The sequence below is a fragment of the Colletotrichum aenigma genome (genome assembly GCF_013390185.1).
Source record: "Colletotrichum aenigma strain Cg56 chromosome Unknown KSG_Cg56_contig04, whole genome shotgun sequence".
NCBI lineage: Eukaryota > Fungi > Ascomycota > Sordariomycetes > Glomerellales > Glomerellaceae > Colletotrichum > Colletotrichum aenigma.
Genome location: NW_023500910.1, coordinates 6,308,037 through 6,325,999, shown reverse-complemented (window position 1 = coordinate 6,325,999; position 17,963 = coordinate 6,308,037). Strand labels below are relative to the sequence as shown.

Below are 17,963 nucleotides of genomic sequence, written 5' to 3'. Positions count from 1 at the left end.
AGGCAATAACAGACGATCAAAAGGATGGTAACGACGCCGACGATGCCGCCCAAGATGGCGCCAATTTGGGCGCTTGATAGAGACCCGCTTCCCCGGCTCGGGGGCGGCGCCTTCGCCGTCGGGGTTGTGGCGACCGGTGTTTCCGGGATGTCAGCGCCGGGGACCGGAGTGGGGTCACCGGGGCCGAGCGTGACGTATGTGAGAAAGGTGGTTGCCGGCCGTTGAATGGTTTGTGTAATCACGTGAACGCCTTCCTCGTCCTGTTGTCGGGCAGCAAGACCGAGGAGGCCGCCGATGGGCTGCGAGATCGGAGTAGGGTAGATATGCATGCTGACGAAATCACATCAGGTTGGCTGATGAGCCGCCGTCTCTCTTAAGTCAGGTACCGAAAGGCAAAAACGAAGCGACGAACTGGGCCAACGCAGAGGCGGGACAGATTGACACATGGATGAACACCAGTCTGAAAGCCACGAAAGAAAAGAGAAAGTGCAAAAGCTCGTCTTCTTATTCACAACGAAGCTTCAAGCAGGCTGTGGTCCGCGGCCTGACTAGCTTCCTCATCCATCTCACGTTGGCGTAGTGCCCGCACTGCCTGCTGGCTGCCTGCCAAGGCACAACCAACTCACACGTTCTATCGCCAGACTTGCTATGCAGTAAGGCACACACGAACGCGCGACTCCCCACGAACGGGCTGCAAGTATTACTGCAGCGCGACACACCCCTCAAGGCACGAAGCGCACTGGGCGAAAGACACAACCAAGACGCGACTAACCTTGTTTTGACACCCCTACTACCCCATAGCCGAAGCATCGATGTTGCACAGCTTACGCCTGACACATCCGGGCCAGCTGCAAAGACAACATGTGGGCCATCAAGGCTGGCCAACGGGAGACCGACAGCGTGGTGTCATAAGCTCGCAAGTGTGCCCACATGATTTTCTGCCAGTCAACATTCTGCGATAAAAAAAACTGGAAACCTGAGTGATCATGAGCAGATCCACCAATCGCGCGAGATGGTTGGGCTGAGCTGCATGGCTTTGGGGGCACAAACGAGCCAATACGGCGGAGTTGCGGACACCCACCAGCAAGTACCGCGCAGCAAGTCCATCGTAAACACACCCACACGGGGTGCGGCCCGTCTCTCTGGTTCCGTGGTGTGCGGATACCATGGATGGGCGAGGTGCTCATGTGGTTAAGTACGAGTGAGACAGGTGTATATCAACCACGACGACTTCTTAGTTGCTTACCCTCCTTCGCATGTGCGAATTTGGCCCCCAACAAGTCGATGTCGGGCGGATAGCACGGGCATTAGTGCTCATCATGCAGGCAGAAACACGTTTGCTTGGTTTTTGGTGTTGTCTGTTGTTATCATCACGGTCACTGATGGTTGGTTGACATATTCGTGAACAGAATCCCGACGAAGTTAATTTGCTACCTCAACGGGTGACGCGATGCCGGCCTCATCGCTACCAATTTCCAGGTGTCGTCACGTCCTTGATCGTGCTCGATCGATCCCCTGCACCCGCGAACCCAAGGCGTCATTTTTTTCCAAACTTCCCCGAAGAACTCCCGCCTGATATTATAAAAATGCCCCAAATAGGAAAATAAGAGTACCTGAACGAAATTACATCGTGCCATATTGTGTTTTGCTGGTGTCGGTGGTGGTACCAGGAAGCAGCGCTGCGCGGCGCGCGGAGAGGCCGGAAGAGTTATTTTGTCCGCGGTTCAAAATGACCAAAGAGTAACAAGAATTGCGTTCGATCATTGGGGCCAGGCGAGCGAACTTCAAACTTCTCTGACAGAGTATCATTGGCAGCATCTGGTGAATCTCGAGTCAGCGTCTGGCTTCTTTAATGCGTTTGGTTTCTCTGTGTTGCGCCGACCAACGACACGAGCAGGAGAATAACTTACTTATACTTCGATCGGACTTTAGAAAAATTATGCGACGGCTCTCCCGCAAGAAACACAAAAAACACAGTTCCCTTATTCTGCTGCGCGGTTGGGTTGCGCGGCAGCCGTCGGGTTGTTGTCGACAATGATACCGACGCCGGCTCCGCCCTCTCCGTTTCCGAGTTGCACCTTGGGGCCCTTGGTGAGAGCGGCCTCAGCAAAGGTGAGTGCGCGGTCGAAGCCACCGAGCTGACGCTTCTGAACCTTCTTAACGTCGCGTCCGGCCACAATGCCGGTTCCTGGGACGCCAGCGGCGGCGGCTGCTGCGGCTGCTGCACCCTCACCACCGGCGGCGCCGCCCTCCTTCTTTCCACCGCCGGTTCCCTTGCCGGCCTGGCCGCCGCCGGCAGCTCCACCTTCAGCGCCTCCCGAGAATGTGAGCGCACCATCACCGACCACCAAGGCAGGCGAGTAGGCACCGAGGTTGATGTTCAAGGGGGCGGGGGCGGCGTTAACACCCATGGCTAGGAGAGCCAGGGTCATAAGGGCGTTGGTGATCTGCATGTTTGCCGGAGGATTGGAAGGACTCGGATGATAAGAGGTGTAGTTAGTTTATTGTCGGCGCAGCCGTTGGTATCTTTCTTTCCCTAAGAGGATTATTAAGGTAGTATTGAATGAAAAGAGTTTTCCGTCAAGGAGATTTAGAAACGAACAGCACAGCTGAGATAGAGGAAAAGAGAAGAAAGCAGGCAAAATCACACGCGTCAACGAGTGGCAAGGCAGCGGGAGGAAGAGCGTAATGAATGAAATTTCCACGACATGCCAAGAGGTGGTTCAAATACTAGACATGAACGGAGTCAGGTTCGTGGAGTCGCATCGAGAGAGTGTGATGGATGGCGGGAGGAGAGAAAACTGACAGACCTGCTCGTCCAGAGCTGCGACAGCATCATGCGTGTCAAGACCTGCGGGTGCCAAGACCAAGCGGCTCTTGCAAAAATAGAAGCTCGGTGCAGAGTGCCTGGTGAAAAGACATGATAGGTCCTGGGTGATCTCAGCATCTGGCACCCGGGCTCAGAGTAAATGGGGGCAAAAGAGCCGCGTCTTGCCAGGGACCAATGTGGTATTGTTGGTAGGCATGTTGCGACGGGGAAGAGTGTCTGAGCGGAGGTGAAACAACCCAAGTCCCAAGACTGCCAGCGACGGGGGCACCCCGAAACCATACAAACTCTTGGCAAAAGATCTCGAGGTGCTCATTGCTCCCCGAGGTTCAGCTCATCAGGTGGTTTACTGCAAAACCTCTCTCTGATGGCTTCCGTTTCTGGTGAGTTGTAAAGATAGATGAAGCCGCGACGTTTTGAAATGTGGGCACGCGGGGGTCCATCTAGGGACGAGATCTGCGACCCTGTCACATATCAACGGCTGCAGTACCGTTTTGGCTATTGAATGTCCGGAGGCAGATTCCTGGTGAATTGCATTTTCCGGGAAGCAATATCGCTCGTGAGACTTGGCCAAGCCTTTCCTGAAGCCAAGAGCGTTTCCCAAGAGATGGCCCGGTGCATCGATCGGATTACCAAGGCCACTCCAAGACTTCCAAGAGATCTCTTGCGCTCCCACTGCTACAGTGAATGAGGTTTTCGCCTGTCATTTAGATTAGTACAGTACGAGGGTATGCTTTCTCCCTCCCGAAAGTTGTTTCCCCGGCGCTGGTAACAGGAAGGATTGATTGGCCCGGGATGTTTCTGCGCGGCCGCTATGGAAACCTACTCGTACACCGACCCGGGCCGACGGAGTCAGCGAACGCACACGCTGAGCCGGGTTGGTTCTTCGGAGCAGAGACTGGCAGCGCCGATCCGACATGACACGGATCAGGACGAAAGAGTAGAATGTTCCGCTAGTTGCAAAGGGGTGATTTGAAGCAAACGAGCAAGCTAGCGGCCCTTGTCTTACGTGACACTCTAGAGTGTGCATTGACTGAGCGCTAATAAGGGACAATGTCGCTGATCCTGTCTGGACAATTGCCCCGGAGTGCTATCGGGGCCATCCCCTGTCTGTCCTTGTAACGGGCGGGCTACCGACGGCAGAAACACATTTTGAAGTGGAACCCCAGTGCCGCGATCTGAAACCCCCGAATGAAAACACCATTTACAGGCAGCTTCCAGGTTTTTCAGAGCTCAAGCTGACTGAGTCGTTCTTTGTATGCAGCCAATGACCTGCTCTGATTAGGGGTAAGAGTCGTGCAACTATGCAATATGGCATGTTGTGTGCAGCTTAGTGAGCAGCACGACGTCAACAGATGCAGTGTAAGACGCCTGCGGAAAGGACTCAGAATAAGTTCCAGAAAGAGCCTCAAGATTCAGCAAAAATATTCACATGCGCTTTTCACGTCAAACGGGGTTGCTTGGTCTGATAATTCATCAACTGTAAACGTAATTGTCTATGCTAAAATTCATGGTTATCTCGCGGATGTTGCGCTGCCCACATCTCCGTCGGTCTGGGTACAGTATTCACCTGAACCACAACACCTCCCTGGGCGGTTGTCATTTTGACCAGCCCGGTCTAGGTGGGACGCAATCACCTATGGCGACATCTTGATAATCAATCGGAATGGCTAATTTGGTCAATCTCTCCTTTATCCCCAGGCCGTCCGTCAAATTCCAGACTCAGATGCGTCTGGCCAGGCTGGGCATCCACAGTTGAGCTAACGTTTCACATGAACCAGTTGGCGAGAAGAGAAAAAATAGCTGCAACCAGTTTCAAGACTGATGTTCGGACCTCCTACAATCCGGGACAATGGGCATGCCTATCAGCTGCTCCTCATCCCACGTGCTGGCATGGCGACATCAAGCAAGACATCGACGCCATTTGCCAATGTCATTGGCATGTTCATCCAACCTCCACGTCGATTGCAAATTCTCCATGTCATTAATGATACACCAACCTCAAAGTTGCGATGATAACATGTTATCGATAACGTGAGGATTTGTGCCTCCCATGTCCACTAAGCACCTAGAGAGAGACCTGGGGCGCCTTTTGCACGAAAAGGAATGGTATTGATCAATCTGTTCTGCCGGTCCCAAGTCTATGATGAATTACACAAAAGAAACTTCTGGTCTCGTCTTCTCTCTGCCTTTCTCGTTGCTTTGCTGCACCACACAGGATCTAACGAACCCCTACACCTCCCTCTTGCGGTCAGGAATGATAGCCTTGGCACTCTGTGGAGGGCTAAACCTTTGAGGTTGTAGGTTCGTGTACTTCCGGTAAACCTCGGGATCCCTCACCACATCGGCCAAAACATCAAGAAACTTCTGCAACTCCGGCACCTCGACATAGTTGCTGCAGTCTCTCTCATCCTGCCGCGCCGCATCCACCGCTGGAGTCCACTTCACCATCGCCTGCTGGTCATTCACAATCTCGCGGACAAGCTTCCTACTCAGTCTCTCGATACGCTTGATCCGACAAATCTTGCAGCAGCTGGGATTCGCACCGCCTTCGGGTATCGTGAGAGGAACCTTGCTCATTTCGTCCATGTTCCTAGGCATCGGATGCCCAACCCTTCCCGGAGCCAGACAGCTCTGGCCACAATTCGGGTACTTTCCAAGAGGCTCCTTACAAATGGGACACTGTGGCTTGCGTCCATTTGGGTTGCTGCGGTGGCCGTCGACGTTGGCGCAGATACGGATGCAACACTCCATGCACAACATATGCCCACAGTGCAAGATCTTGGCCAGGTTCCGGCTGGTGCTCTCAACAGCCCTCATTGACGTCGCGCAGACGGGGCAGACCACTGTGAAGTTATCAAGTGCCGCGTCTGAGGTGAGGTTTTGTCGGAGTTCAGGCCAGAACACGTTCCCCTCGGGTCCGGCATTTACCGTCGAGGCGGATTCCCGCCTTGCTGGACTCCTTGAACCCATTCCGCCAGATGGCTGTATGGTCCCGCTAAAGATGAGTTAGCCTGGTCCTGCAGAAAAGACATAGAGCATACCTGTACTAGATGACTGACGACTGCTGCCCGACGCAACAGAACCGGATCGACTGCGTGAAGATCGCCTAGAACTACCAGATCTGTGAGAACTTGAAAAATGCCCAGATGCGACGGACCCCCCGGCCGCAGAACCCCCAGCGACGGACCCGGCGACGGAACCCCTGGGACGGGATCCGGCCATTGAGATTGAATCATCTTCAATGACTGTCCGTCCACCATCCCAGAGTGATCCTGCAATGGACTCGGGTCCTCGGAGCATAGACGGTGCGATCGATGGTGCTGCGGATCCAGCAACAGAGCCCGCGACGGAGCCTCGACGTGATCCAGCTCTGGAGCCGCCTGACCTCGAGCCTCCGGATCTGGAAGGGGAATACCGGACTGTGGAAGGAGCGACGGAGCTGGAGCCAGTAACAGACCCATATTGTGATCCAGCGATAGATCCATACTGCGGTCCAGCGACAGACCCATACTGTGATGCAGTGCCAGAAACGTACTGTGGTGCAGTGCTAGAACCATAATACGGTGCGGCGGTAGGGATTCGATCACGGGGATATCCGTCTCGGTCGAGGTGCTCTACCTCGAAAGGAGGCACTCCAGGAACCCCTGGATGCATATAAGTACCACCTGAACTTGGCTGTGACATCATGTATGCATCGTAAGCACGCTCCTCCTCTGTACTACTTTGATCGCTACAGACGGTCATGGTACTCGGGCCGTTGACGTAGATAACATCTGATCGACTAGAAGTTGTCGACTGAGGACCCTGAGTAGCGCCGCTGGAAGATTGGGCGTGTTCGAGATTGAGGGCGCCGAGCGCGGCAGCGAACTGGTCAATGGACAATCCAGCGATGGATTGAGACGATCCAGGACGAGAGCTTGAGCCGCTGCGCCCACTGTATCCGGAGTATCCTGTCATGCCGGATGCAACTGAGGTGGGCGCTCGGTGAGAGTGAGATGAGCTTGGGCGTTGGGTGCTTGCCGAGCTGTAATGAGAGCCAACGCCAGACGCAACGGATGGTGCCCGCTGAGTGCTGGCTGAGCTGTAATGAGAACCAATACCAGATGCCACCGACGGCGCTCGATTAGAATGAGAAGAGCTTGGGAGTTGAGTGGTGACTGAGCTGTAGTGAGAGCCAACACCAGAGGCTACCGAAGGTGCTCGATTAGAGTGAGACGAGCTCGGCCGTAGGGTGCTCGCAGAGCTGCAATGAGAGCCAGCACCAGATGCAACGGATGGTGCACCTGACGCTGAGCTGTAATGCGAGCTGTACGCAGACGCGACAGATGGTGCCCGATTCGAGTGTGCAGAGCTGGGCCTTTGAGTGCTGGCTGAGCTATACTGAGAGCCATGGCCAGATGCTACCGACGGTGCTCGATTCGAATGAGACGATCCGGGGCGTTGCGTACTTGTTGAGCTATAATGAGAGCTGTGCCCAGATGCAACTGATGGCGCTCCTGCCGTCGAGCTGTAATGCGAGCTGTATCCGGATTCGACTGAGGGCGCCCCGGCGGCAGACGGAGAGTATCCGCTATGATGAGATCCATGGCCAGATGCAACGGATGGTGCTCCTGGTGTAGAGCTGTAATGAGAGCTGTATCCTGATGCAACAGACGCCGGGGCCGGAACACGTCGAGAACCGCTGCTGTAATGAGAGCTGGAGGCCGATGCGACCGAAGCAGGTGGCGGAACAGACCGAGGAGGATTCGAAGGAGTAGCCCCGGTCCTCGGAGGAAAGACACCTCCCGGGCAGAGGTGTTGATATTTCAGTGCAGTTGCCTCCGGCAAGGGTCGCGGGTCTTGGGGGCAGCCGGGATACCATCCAGGGGGTTGGGAAGCCATACTGAGAAGGGGAACTTACTGTGATTTGGTTGTGGAGGTCGAGTTGAATTGTGGTTCGATACTCTCGTTGTGTCTTGAGTCGGCGAATTCGATGTTTTGTAGTTGAGTGACGAGTTGTTGACTGAAGTCTCAGCCTAGAATTGCGTTGCTTTAATATTCTCTCGGAGTCGAGAAGACTCACCTTTGTGCCATCAGTTGCCTCGATAAGTTTGTCTCCCTTCATTTTCCATCAAACTCGAGTTCTTTGTTGTTGAAGGCGTTCTCGTCTTCTTTTGCCTGAAATAATAATCTTCAACGCAATGCATCCAGGTAACAGTCCACAATAGAACACATTGTCCTTGAATAGAAATTGCCCGACCGAAGCCAGGGGGTATCTGTCATAATTGCACAGAAACCCATCCTCTTGCGGAATGAGTCTCTTTCCTTCTTCCAGGTTGTTTACCTCTACCTCGTTTGTTCCTTTCAGCCTCGGAATAACAGAAGACACGCAATGAAACTCCCTTAGTACCGGGCCGCGAGTCTTTGAGATTGGAAGCTAAAGTGGTCTCACAAGTCAGGAAGCCTCCAGGGCTCCTCAAAGCATCTACACCCACTTGATTCTCATCTCACAAAGTATTCCCAGCTGTTGACTACTACCTACCAGGCATGTTTTTTTCGGAATACATCGTGGGTTCCAGAGACCCATCATGATGCTGTTTTTCGGGGCGGTCCCCCATTTTGCCAAGGGTTGGGGCGAGAACGGGCGGGTCGTGCCACCAAATCTTGGAAGGCGATTCCAAGACATTGGCGCACAATCGCCAGACTTTCGTTTTCTCAGACACACACCAAAACAATGGGAAATCGGATGCTAAATCCCTTGGCCGTACCATAAACCCCCATCTTTCAGGTTTCCTAAGAAAGAAGCTGGCTAAGGCATGGCGAAGCGTCTGGGCAAACAGATAGACAGCCATGCTCTACTAATAATCTTCGCCCGGAGCCGAAGCAAAAAGGTGCATTCCCCAACTGTGGAACCCGCCCAGGCGCCGGCGCGGTGGACTTTTAGCGGGAATTATGTTATGAAAACTCAAAACCCAGCACAGGTGCCGTCATCGAGTTCCCGTTTCAGTTCAGCCCTATGGCGAAATACCGTCCATTGACGTCAATATGGAATTCCGAAGGGCCGGCTTCGCTCTTGGACGGCTCATTTATGGTCACTTGGCTCTTGGGGTTTTCGCATGGCAACGCGTCACTAAAGAGGAATGCAGATCATCTTGGAGGGAGAACGAGTTTTTAAGTAATGGGACTCACCTGTGCCTGTCAATCGACAGCGCTCCCCCGCAACTTTCTTCTGCCACCACCCTACCAAGCCTCACAATCAGGTCACCTTTAGTAATTGAGTCCTTGTTCGCCCTACGTTAGTGCAAACAAAGAAAACCTCCGATTGCGTCCAGCAGTATCCAATATGCCACAGGTTCAGAAGTACCCTGGCCCCGACGCACCTATTGTGCGAATGATTGTCTTGGAAACAGACACGCCGCATCCGGACACTCATGCAACCAAAGGCAGCTTCGGCGACATCTTGCATAGTCACTTCCAGAATGCCGGAGCCGACCACGATCCTCCACTCGGCGTCGACACCGATCAGAGATTTGTGGTGGAAGAAGAGGGGGGCAAAGTCCCTGCATTTGAGGAGTTTGAGGACTATCAGGGAGTATTGATCACCGGAAGCATGTATGATGCACACGGAGATAACCCCTGGATTCTGAAGTTGCTCGACGTCCTGAAAGGTGTGTATCCGGCAAAGCCAGGAGTCTCAATGAACAACCACTGACTGTCATTCGCAGAACTATGGCAACGGAGACCTGACCTGCATCTGAGCGGTGTCTGCTTTGGCCACCAGCTGCTCAATCGCATGCTTGGTGCTGAGGTTGCTCCAGCGCCGTCTCGCGACTGGGAGCTCGGCCACTCAAGGATCGACCTTTCACCAGTCGGAAAGCTCCTCTTCCGTACTGACGACGACAACGTGTACCTCCATCAAATGCACCAGGATCAAGTTGTAGCGCCACCGTCTCCAGAGTCTTCCAAAGGATTGCTGAAGCCCGGCACAAAGGTGGATATTTGGGGGCATAGCAGCCACACCAAAGTGCAAGGTATCTACATTCAAGGGCGGCTATTTACAACACAAGCGCACTTGGCTTTCGACGAAGATATGGTCAAGAGGCAGATTCAGATGAGAGTCGAGAGCGGTGGTATCCAGGACTTGGAGCATGCAGATCGAGCTGCGGAAACGGCTCATCTGGAACATGATGGAGACTTGATTGCTGCTGCGATTTTGAGATTCTTCCATGGTGATGATGATAGCATTGAATAAAATTGAAATCGTGACTAATGATATTCCTTCAAGTTTGTTCACCCATTTCCCATGAGATCTGCCATTTTTCCTGTAGTAATCATCGTTGTCGCTATTGTAGTTATTATCGCTGCTTTGTTAGTTGTCCTCTTCGAAATCCTCGTCGTCGTCGTTGCTATCGTTACTACTATTATCATTACTCGTATTTCCGTGTTTAATCGCAGTGATTAACCAAACAAGAGATATAGCTGCAGGTACGCGGGAAGATTAAACGGTCTCTTTCCTATCGGCTCATGTTGATCATGAAACCCGTGCTATATAATAAAAGGGAACGAAGAGACGGCACACGCCCCAGTAAAAGCAGTCGTCTCTACGCCGACTAGTATGCGAATCCAGAACCCTCGATCTACCAAGCGAATGCCAAGGTCCCACGTTTTGTGCCCTTGCACTTCAGTCTCTGTCAGGCGAAGCCTGAGTTCTCGACGACGATCCGTCATGTGAATGTATTTGTCTACGCAGTGTCTCTCAGGAGCCGCTACGGTCCGCAGTGCGTTAGTGATGGCACCCGAGTCGTTTTGCAGTTCCGAAGGCTGCAGCCTGACCGCATCGAACTTAAGATCTCTCTCCTTGAAGACCCAGAATGTGACTAAGACGATGTCACCCTCAGATCTCCCTTTCAGTAACAACGTCCACCGCCGGTGTCTCTGCAGTTGAAGGAAGAGCGCCGAGTTGAGTGCCCGACCCTCGCGGTACTCGTGTTGGTAGCTGTAACATCTCAACGGACCCCCCTCTTCCTCGGCCGTGAAGATGCCAGCAAGGTAGTATCCTATCGGAGTCGTGTTTCGCCGAGGGTTGAGACTTGTAGCACCAACATGCAGTGTTTCTATGTCGCTGAGCCCTGGAGGTCGAGCGCCCCATGGGTTGTCATAATATCCGATTCTTAGGTCTGATGATGTGCGGATACCGCAGATCGCCATCCGTCGGCCACCTGGGATCGTTATATCCGCAAGTTCTGATGGCCGTGCTCGGGCATATCTGTTGCCATCCTGAAGGTCCAAGTAGATCCCCACCACGCGTTGCGGGTCGCCGCCTACACTGCAGTTTAAGGGAAGAATTATTGACGATGGGTTCGATCGGAAGAGCAATATATCCAGAATGCTTCGCCGCCCAAGGGCTTTCGTCTTGGACGTGAAGTGGATCCCGCGTTTTGACACGCCTACGGGGCTTCGCGGCCAAATTTGGACAATGTTATCGTTGTGTGGATTGGGCCAGTCTCTGAAGTTGGAAAACTCATCCGGGGACTGCGCCAAAAGGCCACGAAGAGGTTCACCAGGCCCAGAGAGTGACGTTGCACGCCACGCAAAGAGTGTGTGATCGTCAGACTGTTGCAAAATCTGCTCTTGCAACCGCGCGAATGAATCCTCTCCTTCTCCGTATAGCAGAGGCATATTCACGTCGAAAATACCAAGAAGTGAATAGGCGATGTCCTCGACTCGGGTTGTCTTTCTTCCTGCGGCCCAACTCATCCGTCGACCGACGCTCGCTCTTTGGGGCGATCCCCCTCTAAGAACGAACTCATCAATTCCAGTCATTCTCTCTAGATCACTGACTATAGAGCTCTTTTCGGCAAGCTTTTGCCACTTGGCGTTGTAAAACTCAACATGTCTCGGCGCGATGAGCTCTTGCAGCGTCCATCCCCTACTGAACCATCGGCTGCTTGCAAATGAACCCAAAGATACCCCATTGCGACATGGATTATCATCCTCAACATCCTCTAAGTGAGCATAACACACTGCAGAGTCTTGATACCAACGATACATAGAGTTGATAGCTTCGCCTAGTTCGGCGCTGCTGGTCTTGTCGATACAGCATGAATCCACCCACGCATATTCAAGACCGTCGCGATTGGCCTGGCGGCATGTAGCCTCAATTTTGTGGAAAGCCTGCTTTGACTGGAGTTTGACACCCCCAGATTGAAGATCCTGGAGGGTGATCTCGTTTGCGCCCCATGTGTGCGACAATATCGCGTAATTGGGAATGCGCCCGATGAACTCCTTGAGTTGCATCGTAGGCGTGTGAATGAGACGCATCATGTTGTGGCTCGGGTGCGCAGCGAGTTGCGTGGTTGTCTGCAGTAAAGAGTTTGGTTCAAGCGCATGGTGAGTTCACCCATAGCAAAGACATTGGGCGTCCTGTAAGATGTCGTCAATGAAGTTCCTAGAATTGTGGCTCACGGAGGAAGATGATCAGCTTCTCAAGGCCTGGTCGGTCAGCTCATCATCAGAATAGGACTAGGGTCAGGCAGGCCCACGTGAACCAATCAATGAGCCCAATTGACGCCAAATCGCCAAAAGGATTACTTCATCCTGGGTTGTAGCCGTTATCCTTGTGTTGCGCAACGAAATGCTGCTTGTCTTCCAATCCGTCAGAGCTTTTAAAACCGTCTGTTGACTTCAATTAGTGCCTCTCAGGTGAGTCTAGAGAAATGAAATAAGTGTCTTCTGTTGTTTCAAAGGTTGGACTGGATTTCAAACACCGGCCAGGTCGCGGGACCCTGGTAGCCAGCAATAGTTGTCTAACACGTGTCTGGCAAAATGGAGCGCAACAATGTTAGGCTGATATCACACGATGTGCATCAAAAGTGGAGATCTTTGCCTCTCTGTGGGAATCCTTGAGTCGCACTCAATTTTTCACCATCTCAACCTCATGCCTCAGGGATTGCTCTCAGCGTCCGCAACCCGAAACGCCGTTATTCCATAGCCAATGGAACAGTTTTTGATGATCATGAGCCTCCCGATCTTGGAGCTACCCACGGAGATCATCCAATTGATCTTGCATCATGCCTGTCTCTCACGTGGCCTGCAGCGAGGGCTACGCCTGAAGCTCGTATGCAGTACGTTACCTCTCACACATCACCTTTGAACACTGTAACATAGGTACTGTTGGCGTTCAACCCAGCTTTCTGACCTGTATCAGAGCTCTTCAAAGATCTTATCGGCGCCTCTATCATAGAGGGGCTTCTGTTGGCTCAAAAAGAGTATGGGTTCTTGTATTGGAGGCGGCTTCCAGAATCGCTAAAGGGTAGACCTCCCTTGCTATGCCATTGGAGAGTGCAGGAGAATTACGGGACAGAGAACCTATGGCATGCATATTGCGTCCAAAGAACCCGAGTTGAGACGGACCCGGGGGACCCTTTTACGCGCTTGAGACAGCTGGCGGAGGACTGGTGCAAGGAGACTGGAGCCGATATCGAAACTACTATCTCAGAACTTTGCTGGTTGACTTTATCCGAGTTTCATGGCGGGATCGCCTTCCCGTCAATGGGCACGAGAACTGAGGCATCTCAAGGACTACTTGTTCTTGCAGTCCATTTCAACAACCAATCTCTTGTCAAGACCCTTTTACAAAACCACAAGTGGCCCTTTAAGTATCCTTTTGGCAAGACCGATCTCTTGCCTTCTCCTTGGCAAGTTGCCGTTGAAGCTGGGAATCTTGAGGTCGTTAAGCTATTACTTGAGGCTATGACCGATGAAACAATACTCCCTCCTCATATGTAAGGAGCGAAGACGCCTTTTCCCGGGGTTGGCTGCCAACAAATGGGGTTTAAGTCTATTCCTTTGATTGCTAATCAAAAACACTTGATACCCAGACAAAATCGAGCCGAGTCACCTTTAACACGGGCATTCACAGAACGTTGTGCTGTTCATGCTGCAGCACATGGCGGAAACATCGACGTTGCCCAGGAAGTCTTGACCCAATTACGTGACTGCACCTTCATCGTCGCGCCAATGGAAACGTTGATTCCTGTGCGATACACCTCTGAAGAACACAAGTACAAATTTGCGACACAGAACTGGGAGGTTCACAAGTATGTCTGCGACTGGGTTGACGCCGCTGTTTCCGACTATCGCTTTGTGATTCTTCATTGCTGGCTGGGCAACGTGGAAATGGTGCGGAATCTTCTCGATGCAGGAGCCGAGGTCGACGGTTCTGTCTGGGACAAGCAAGTTCCTCTGGCAGTGGCGGCCCGAGCTTGCCATGTAGAGGTGGTTGAACTTCTCCTTGAACGGGGCGCGAACCCCAGCAGCAGCGAGTACATGCTCGGCTACCCGTTGATGGCAGCTGCAGCTGGCGGGAGCTTGGCTATTGTGAGAAAGCTGCTGGATCACGGGGCTATTGCCGACCTCAGGGAATGTTCGACCTTGAAGTATGCTGTGATGAACGAACATACAGCCATGGTCAAGTTGTTGTTTGAGAGATTCGCTCCGGTGGAGCCTGAGACAATAACCATGGCTTTTCAATCTGCGAGAGAGAATGGTTTAGACAGTATGATAGACCTTTTGAGGGATCTAGAACCGAGACTCGTTTAACAGCAAAGAGGTTCAACATCCATGTTATGATGGGTAGATGGTATCTCATCTTCGCAGGAAAAGAGACATCACATCATCTCATCTGGGTCGATATAGACTGGAGCTTTCGGGACTGATCCGTGCAATATTGAACCCATTTTCAGAGCGTTGGCTACACTCAAGGACCCATCCGGGCTACACATGACAAGGTCACCTCGGGATAGCCCCGCTTTGCACCAGCAGGCGAGCTTCTGACCATTGATATAGAGGGTATTGTTGGTATGTCTTACCTTACAGGGTTTGCCATCCTGGTCGCACAAGGGGGTATGGAAGTCGGAATGTCATCAGATAACCCGGTAAAATGAAGGACAATCCGATGATACGCTGCTTTCTTCGTGTCAACCGCTTGCAGAGTTCTTTGGAACGCTCGAGTTCCCAGCTCAATTACCCAAATGATGAAGTAGCCTGGCGGGATCCCCGTCCTTTGTCTAGGGCTGCTGGCCTCGAAGCCCTCTTCAGTGGCAGCGAAGCCTGCCGAAGCAGGGTTGCTCGGATATTATGTACTGCTGTCATCAGATACGTCGTCGCACCTTGTACCAACAGTCCTCGGTTGGGACTAGAGGACAAAATTAGGTGTGGTCATTGCCAATCATAAGGCCCACCGAGATCGGTTAAGTTCCCTGGGAAAATTGCAACGGCGACATCTTGAACCAGGGCTCTCCGCCCTGTAGGACTCCGCGGACAAATATTTAAGACGGGGCTTCAATCAGGGATTCCAGTAGATATCCTGGCCCAAGCCCAAACACAAAATCCATCCGCTTTTCCGGCTCGAGTCCCCGAGAGACAACTTGGCAAAGGCATTGGAGAACTGGCCTCGCTTGTGTTTCTGGGCCTGACCCACGATGATTTCGGTCCACGCGATAATGAGACTCGACTCCGACTTTGCCACACTGGCGCAGCGATCGCTCCGGGACGTTGTTGGCTGTGCCGTCTCTGCTAATAGTGCTAGATGCGAGTGGGCCAATGAGACGGCCCACTTGCCGGAATTCTTTTCCGGAAATGTCAAGCGATGCAGTAATGCGAAGTGAAAGCTAGGACATGCAGCAATTAGCCGGCATCGGATATGAATCAAGGAGACCGTGGCGCAACAAAAGCCGCAGAGAACATGGTGGAAAGAGGCACGCGTACGGCATTGTCGCCTAAACAGCCGGGGTGTGGCTCATCCCTGACAAACCTTCCTCCCGTCCAAAATCAACCAAGATTTCATCATAGCTCCCAGTCTTGAGGGCTGACGTGTAAGAAAATTTCATTGGGTTCGCGAGGAACTAGTTTCCGGAATCATCCTTCTGGTTCTGAGAATACATGATCGTCGTGACAGTTGTCTTCTTGATGCCCTGCCTCTCAGGACCGTCCCGCAGTCCAGTCTTATACAAGCTCTCGTCGCTGACGTCCGCTCCACCACCCGCCATAACGGTGGTTGATCCAACTGGCCGTGAGGCATATGATCCCATCTCGTAGTCATCCCCTGTTCTATCCTTGCGTGGCCTCGGGGCCCTGTTTCCCTCGCCTGTACCCACAGGCCATTGAGAATTTGAGAGTGTTTGCCAATTGCTGTTCCCACTCCGCAGCGTCCCTCGACCGTAGTAAGTGTTGCCTGTCGGTGCCTTGGACCCTTTTCCGTAGATGCTTCCCAGGAAATCCTTGAACAAAGGCCGGAGTGTGGGTAAGCTGCCAGCGATGATTCCGACATTTGCTTCGATAACCGTCCACATTTGGATATTTCGTGAGTCCCACAAGGGATCGAATGTTTTTCCATACGCCGTGACCACATAGTAGACCTTTACACAGGCTGCTGCGCATGCAAACACACCGAGGCCTAGGATAATCATGAGGGATATTCGGACACGGGTGGGGACATTGAGAGTCCATAGCATTGGGGCGGGGATCGCAATGCCGAATAGAAGGTCGGTGAGAATATTGACGGAGGAGTTGGCATATGCAAGGCTTTTGATCGTTTCGATGTCCCAGCACGTCGAGTCCACGTTGAAGTCCCAAAAGATTCGGACATCGGTGCATTGGAATACGATTGTCTGCATGTGAGGAAAATGTAAGTTAGCAGGATGACTCATGGTGATCGCGGATTTGGCTTCTAGATTGGGTCTTACAAAAATGCAGGCAATGGTGTATGCGGTCATGAAAACCATGATGCCAATGATCATACTCTTGTAGAGCTTCTTCGATGCAATGCGGAGCAAGGAAGACCCTACAGCGAGCTTGACAAGACACAGAGCCGATAGAAAGAGCGGCTGCGAGACGAAGGACATCTTCATCGCGATGGGGTAGTCAACCGCAAGGTCAACATCTCCGGTATGACGACCAACTCCATGCCGAACCTGAGTAATAAGAACGCCTTCGCCAGCGATGGCAATAGCCATCGCAAGTGTCATGAACCCGTCCTGGATTTGGGCAAAATGTCAGTGATACCGAGTTGGTGAGATGTAGGAAGAGACGCAAACAGACATCAAGACCAAAGCTGTGAATCATACCAAGACGCACGTAGAAGCGTGCCCCAACCGTAAGAAGAGCCACACATGTTACCGTCACCGTCGCTGCTAGGACCGTAGGGCCCTCATTGTCAGCAGGATTGGAAACAAATTCCATCTTGCACAACTTGTCGAAGAAACCATCACATGAGAGAAGAAGAGATGTTTTCGCCGCAGAAGTCTAAAGAGTCGACGAAAGGTAAAACCACTGAATAGGCTTTCAACCAATCCCCCAATTTCGCCACCACAATTAGCCTACAGCGAGCCACATAGAGTCGCCGTTATTCACTCCTGGATCGAGAGTCAATTGGCCAGCATCACATGAAAAAGCGCTTCATCCTCATGAAACATGTTATCAGGCCATTACGTACAGCAACGTCCAAGTCCTTGATCACCTGTTTCTAGGCGATAATCATCTCGTTGACGAACCCAGAAGATGAAGCGCCTGGAGTGGACTGGATGCACCGTACCTGCCGTGTCCACCGGTGCCACCATCGCAAGCCGGTTGGTGGCAATTTCCCTTGGAAAAATGTGTTAAAATTTGCGATACCGGGATTATCAAGATGCAGGGGCTCTGCAGATTCCATGATGGCATGATATTCTCTTGGTTTCTGGTTGGTCGTTGAATCAAGGTATGACTAGATCCTGGGGTTCTTTTATGCTTCGTATCCCGCGTCAAACATAGCCGAGCACCGGACACACCTCCCCAACGGGCAAGAGGTCATGACAAGGGAATCTATTTACCAGGTCGCCAAAGGGTCCGGACCGTGTGCCGGTCGAGTAATCCCGGCATAGGTCTGCATGACGAATTGACTACCCCGCCGCCCCTTCCGCAGCCCTGGTCTCGGAGGAGAAAGCCAAGCATCGCCACGGGCCCCGCCTCCAACTTCCCCTGCACTGGTGGGTACGTTACTTGCGTTTTTAGTGCTGACTTGTTGACAAGATTGGCTGTGGGATGGATCTTTCGTAAAAGCCCTGCAGATATGGAGTTCTCGTTGTTGGTTGGTGGCAATGCTCAAGACTCGTCTTTT

General features: G+C 52.5%; 6 protein-coding genes across 6 annotated transcripts; 2 read left to right on the top strand and 4 right to left on the bottom strand.

Annotated features, from left to right (window-relative positions):
• Window positions 1–1,982: 1,982 nt before the first annotated feature.
• Window positions 1,983–2,453, bottom strand: CGCA056_v007529 (uncharacterized protein; the record flags this gene model as incomplete). The annotated part of the gene is made up of 1 exon (XM_037322777.1): window positions 1,983–2,453. One exon carries the CDS (start codon window positions 2,451–2,453, stop codon window positions 1,983–1,985), a length of 471 nt encoding a protein of 156 aa, XP_037179327.1.
• Window positions 2,454–5,059: 2,606 nt separating this feature from the next.
• On the bottom strand, window positions 5,060–5,800 carry CGCA056_v007528 (uncharacterized protein; the record flags this gene model as incomplete). Its single annotated transcript, XM_037322776.1, has 1 exon — window positions 5,060–5,800. One exon carries the CDS (start codon window positions 5,798–5,800, stop codon window positions 5,060–5,062), a length of 741 nt encoding a protein of 246 aa, XP_037179328.1.
• Window positions 5,801–9,152: 3,352 nt separating this feature from the next.
• On the top strand, window positions 9,153–10,061 carry CGCA056_v007527 (putative glutamine amidotransferase-like protein; the record flags this gene model as incomplete). Its single annotated transcript, XM_037322775.1, has 2 exons — window positions 9,153–9,477; window positions 9,535–10,061. The coding sequence occupies 2 exons, from the start codon at window positions 9,153–9,155 to the stop codon at window positions 10,059–10,061; spliced, it is 852 nt and encodes a 283-aa protein (XP_037179331.1).
• Window positions 10,062–10,354: 293 nt separating this feature from the next.
• On the bottom strand, window positions 10,355–12,130 carry CGCA056_v007526 (Vegetative incompatibility protein HET-E-1; the record flags this gene model as incomplete). The annotated part of the gene is made up of 1 exon (XM_037322774.1): window positions 10,355–12,130. The coding sequence occupies one exon, from the start codon at window positions 12,128–12,130 to the stop codon at window positions 10,355–10,357; it is 1,776 nt and encodes a 591-aa protein (XP_037179332.1).
• Window positions 12,131–12,824: 694 nt separating this feature from the next.
• Window positions 12,825–14,644, top strand: Asb12 (Ankyrin repeat and SOCS box protein 12; the record flags this gene model as incomplete). The annotated part of the gene is made up of 4 exons (XM_037322773.1): window positions 12,825–12,933; window positions 13,017–13,593; window positions 13,690–14,247; window positions 14,512–14,644. 4 exons carry the CDS (start codon window positions 12,825–12,827, stop codon window positions 14,642–14,644), a joined length of 1,377 nt encoding a protein of 458 aa, XP_037179329.1.
• A 1,070-nt stretch (window positions 14,645–15,714) lies between these two features.
• CGCA056_v007524 (uncharacterized protein) lies at window positions 15,715–17,050 on the bottom strand (the record flags this gene model as incomplete). The annotated part of the gene is made up of 3 exons (XM_037322772.1): window positions 15,715–16,479; window positions 16,555–16,845; window positions 16,910–17,050. The coding sequence occupies 3 exons, from the start codon at window positions 17,048–17,050 to the stop codon at window positions 15,715–15,717; spliced, it is 1,197 nt and encodes a 398-aa protein (XP_037179330.1).
• Between the last annotated feature and the right edge of the window lie 913 nt (window positions 17,051–17,963).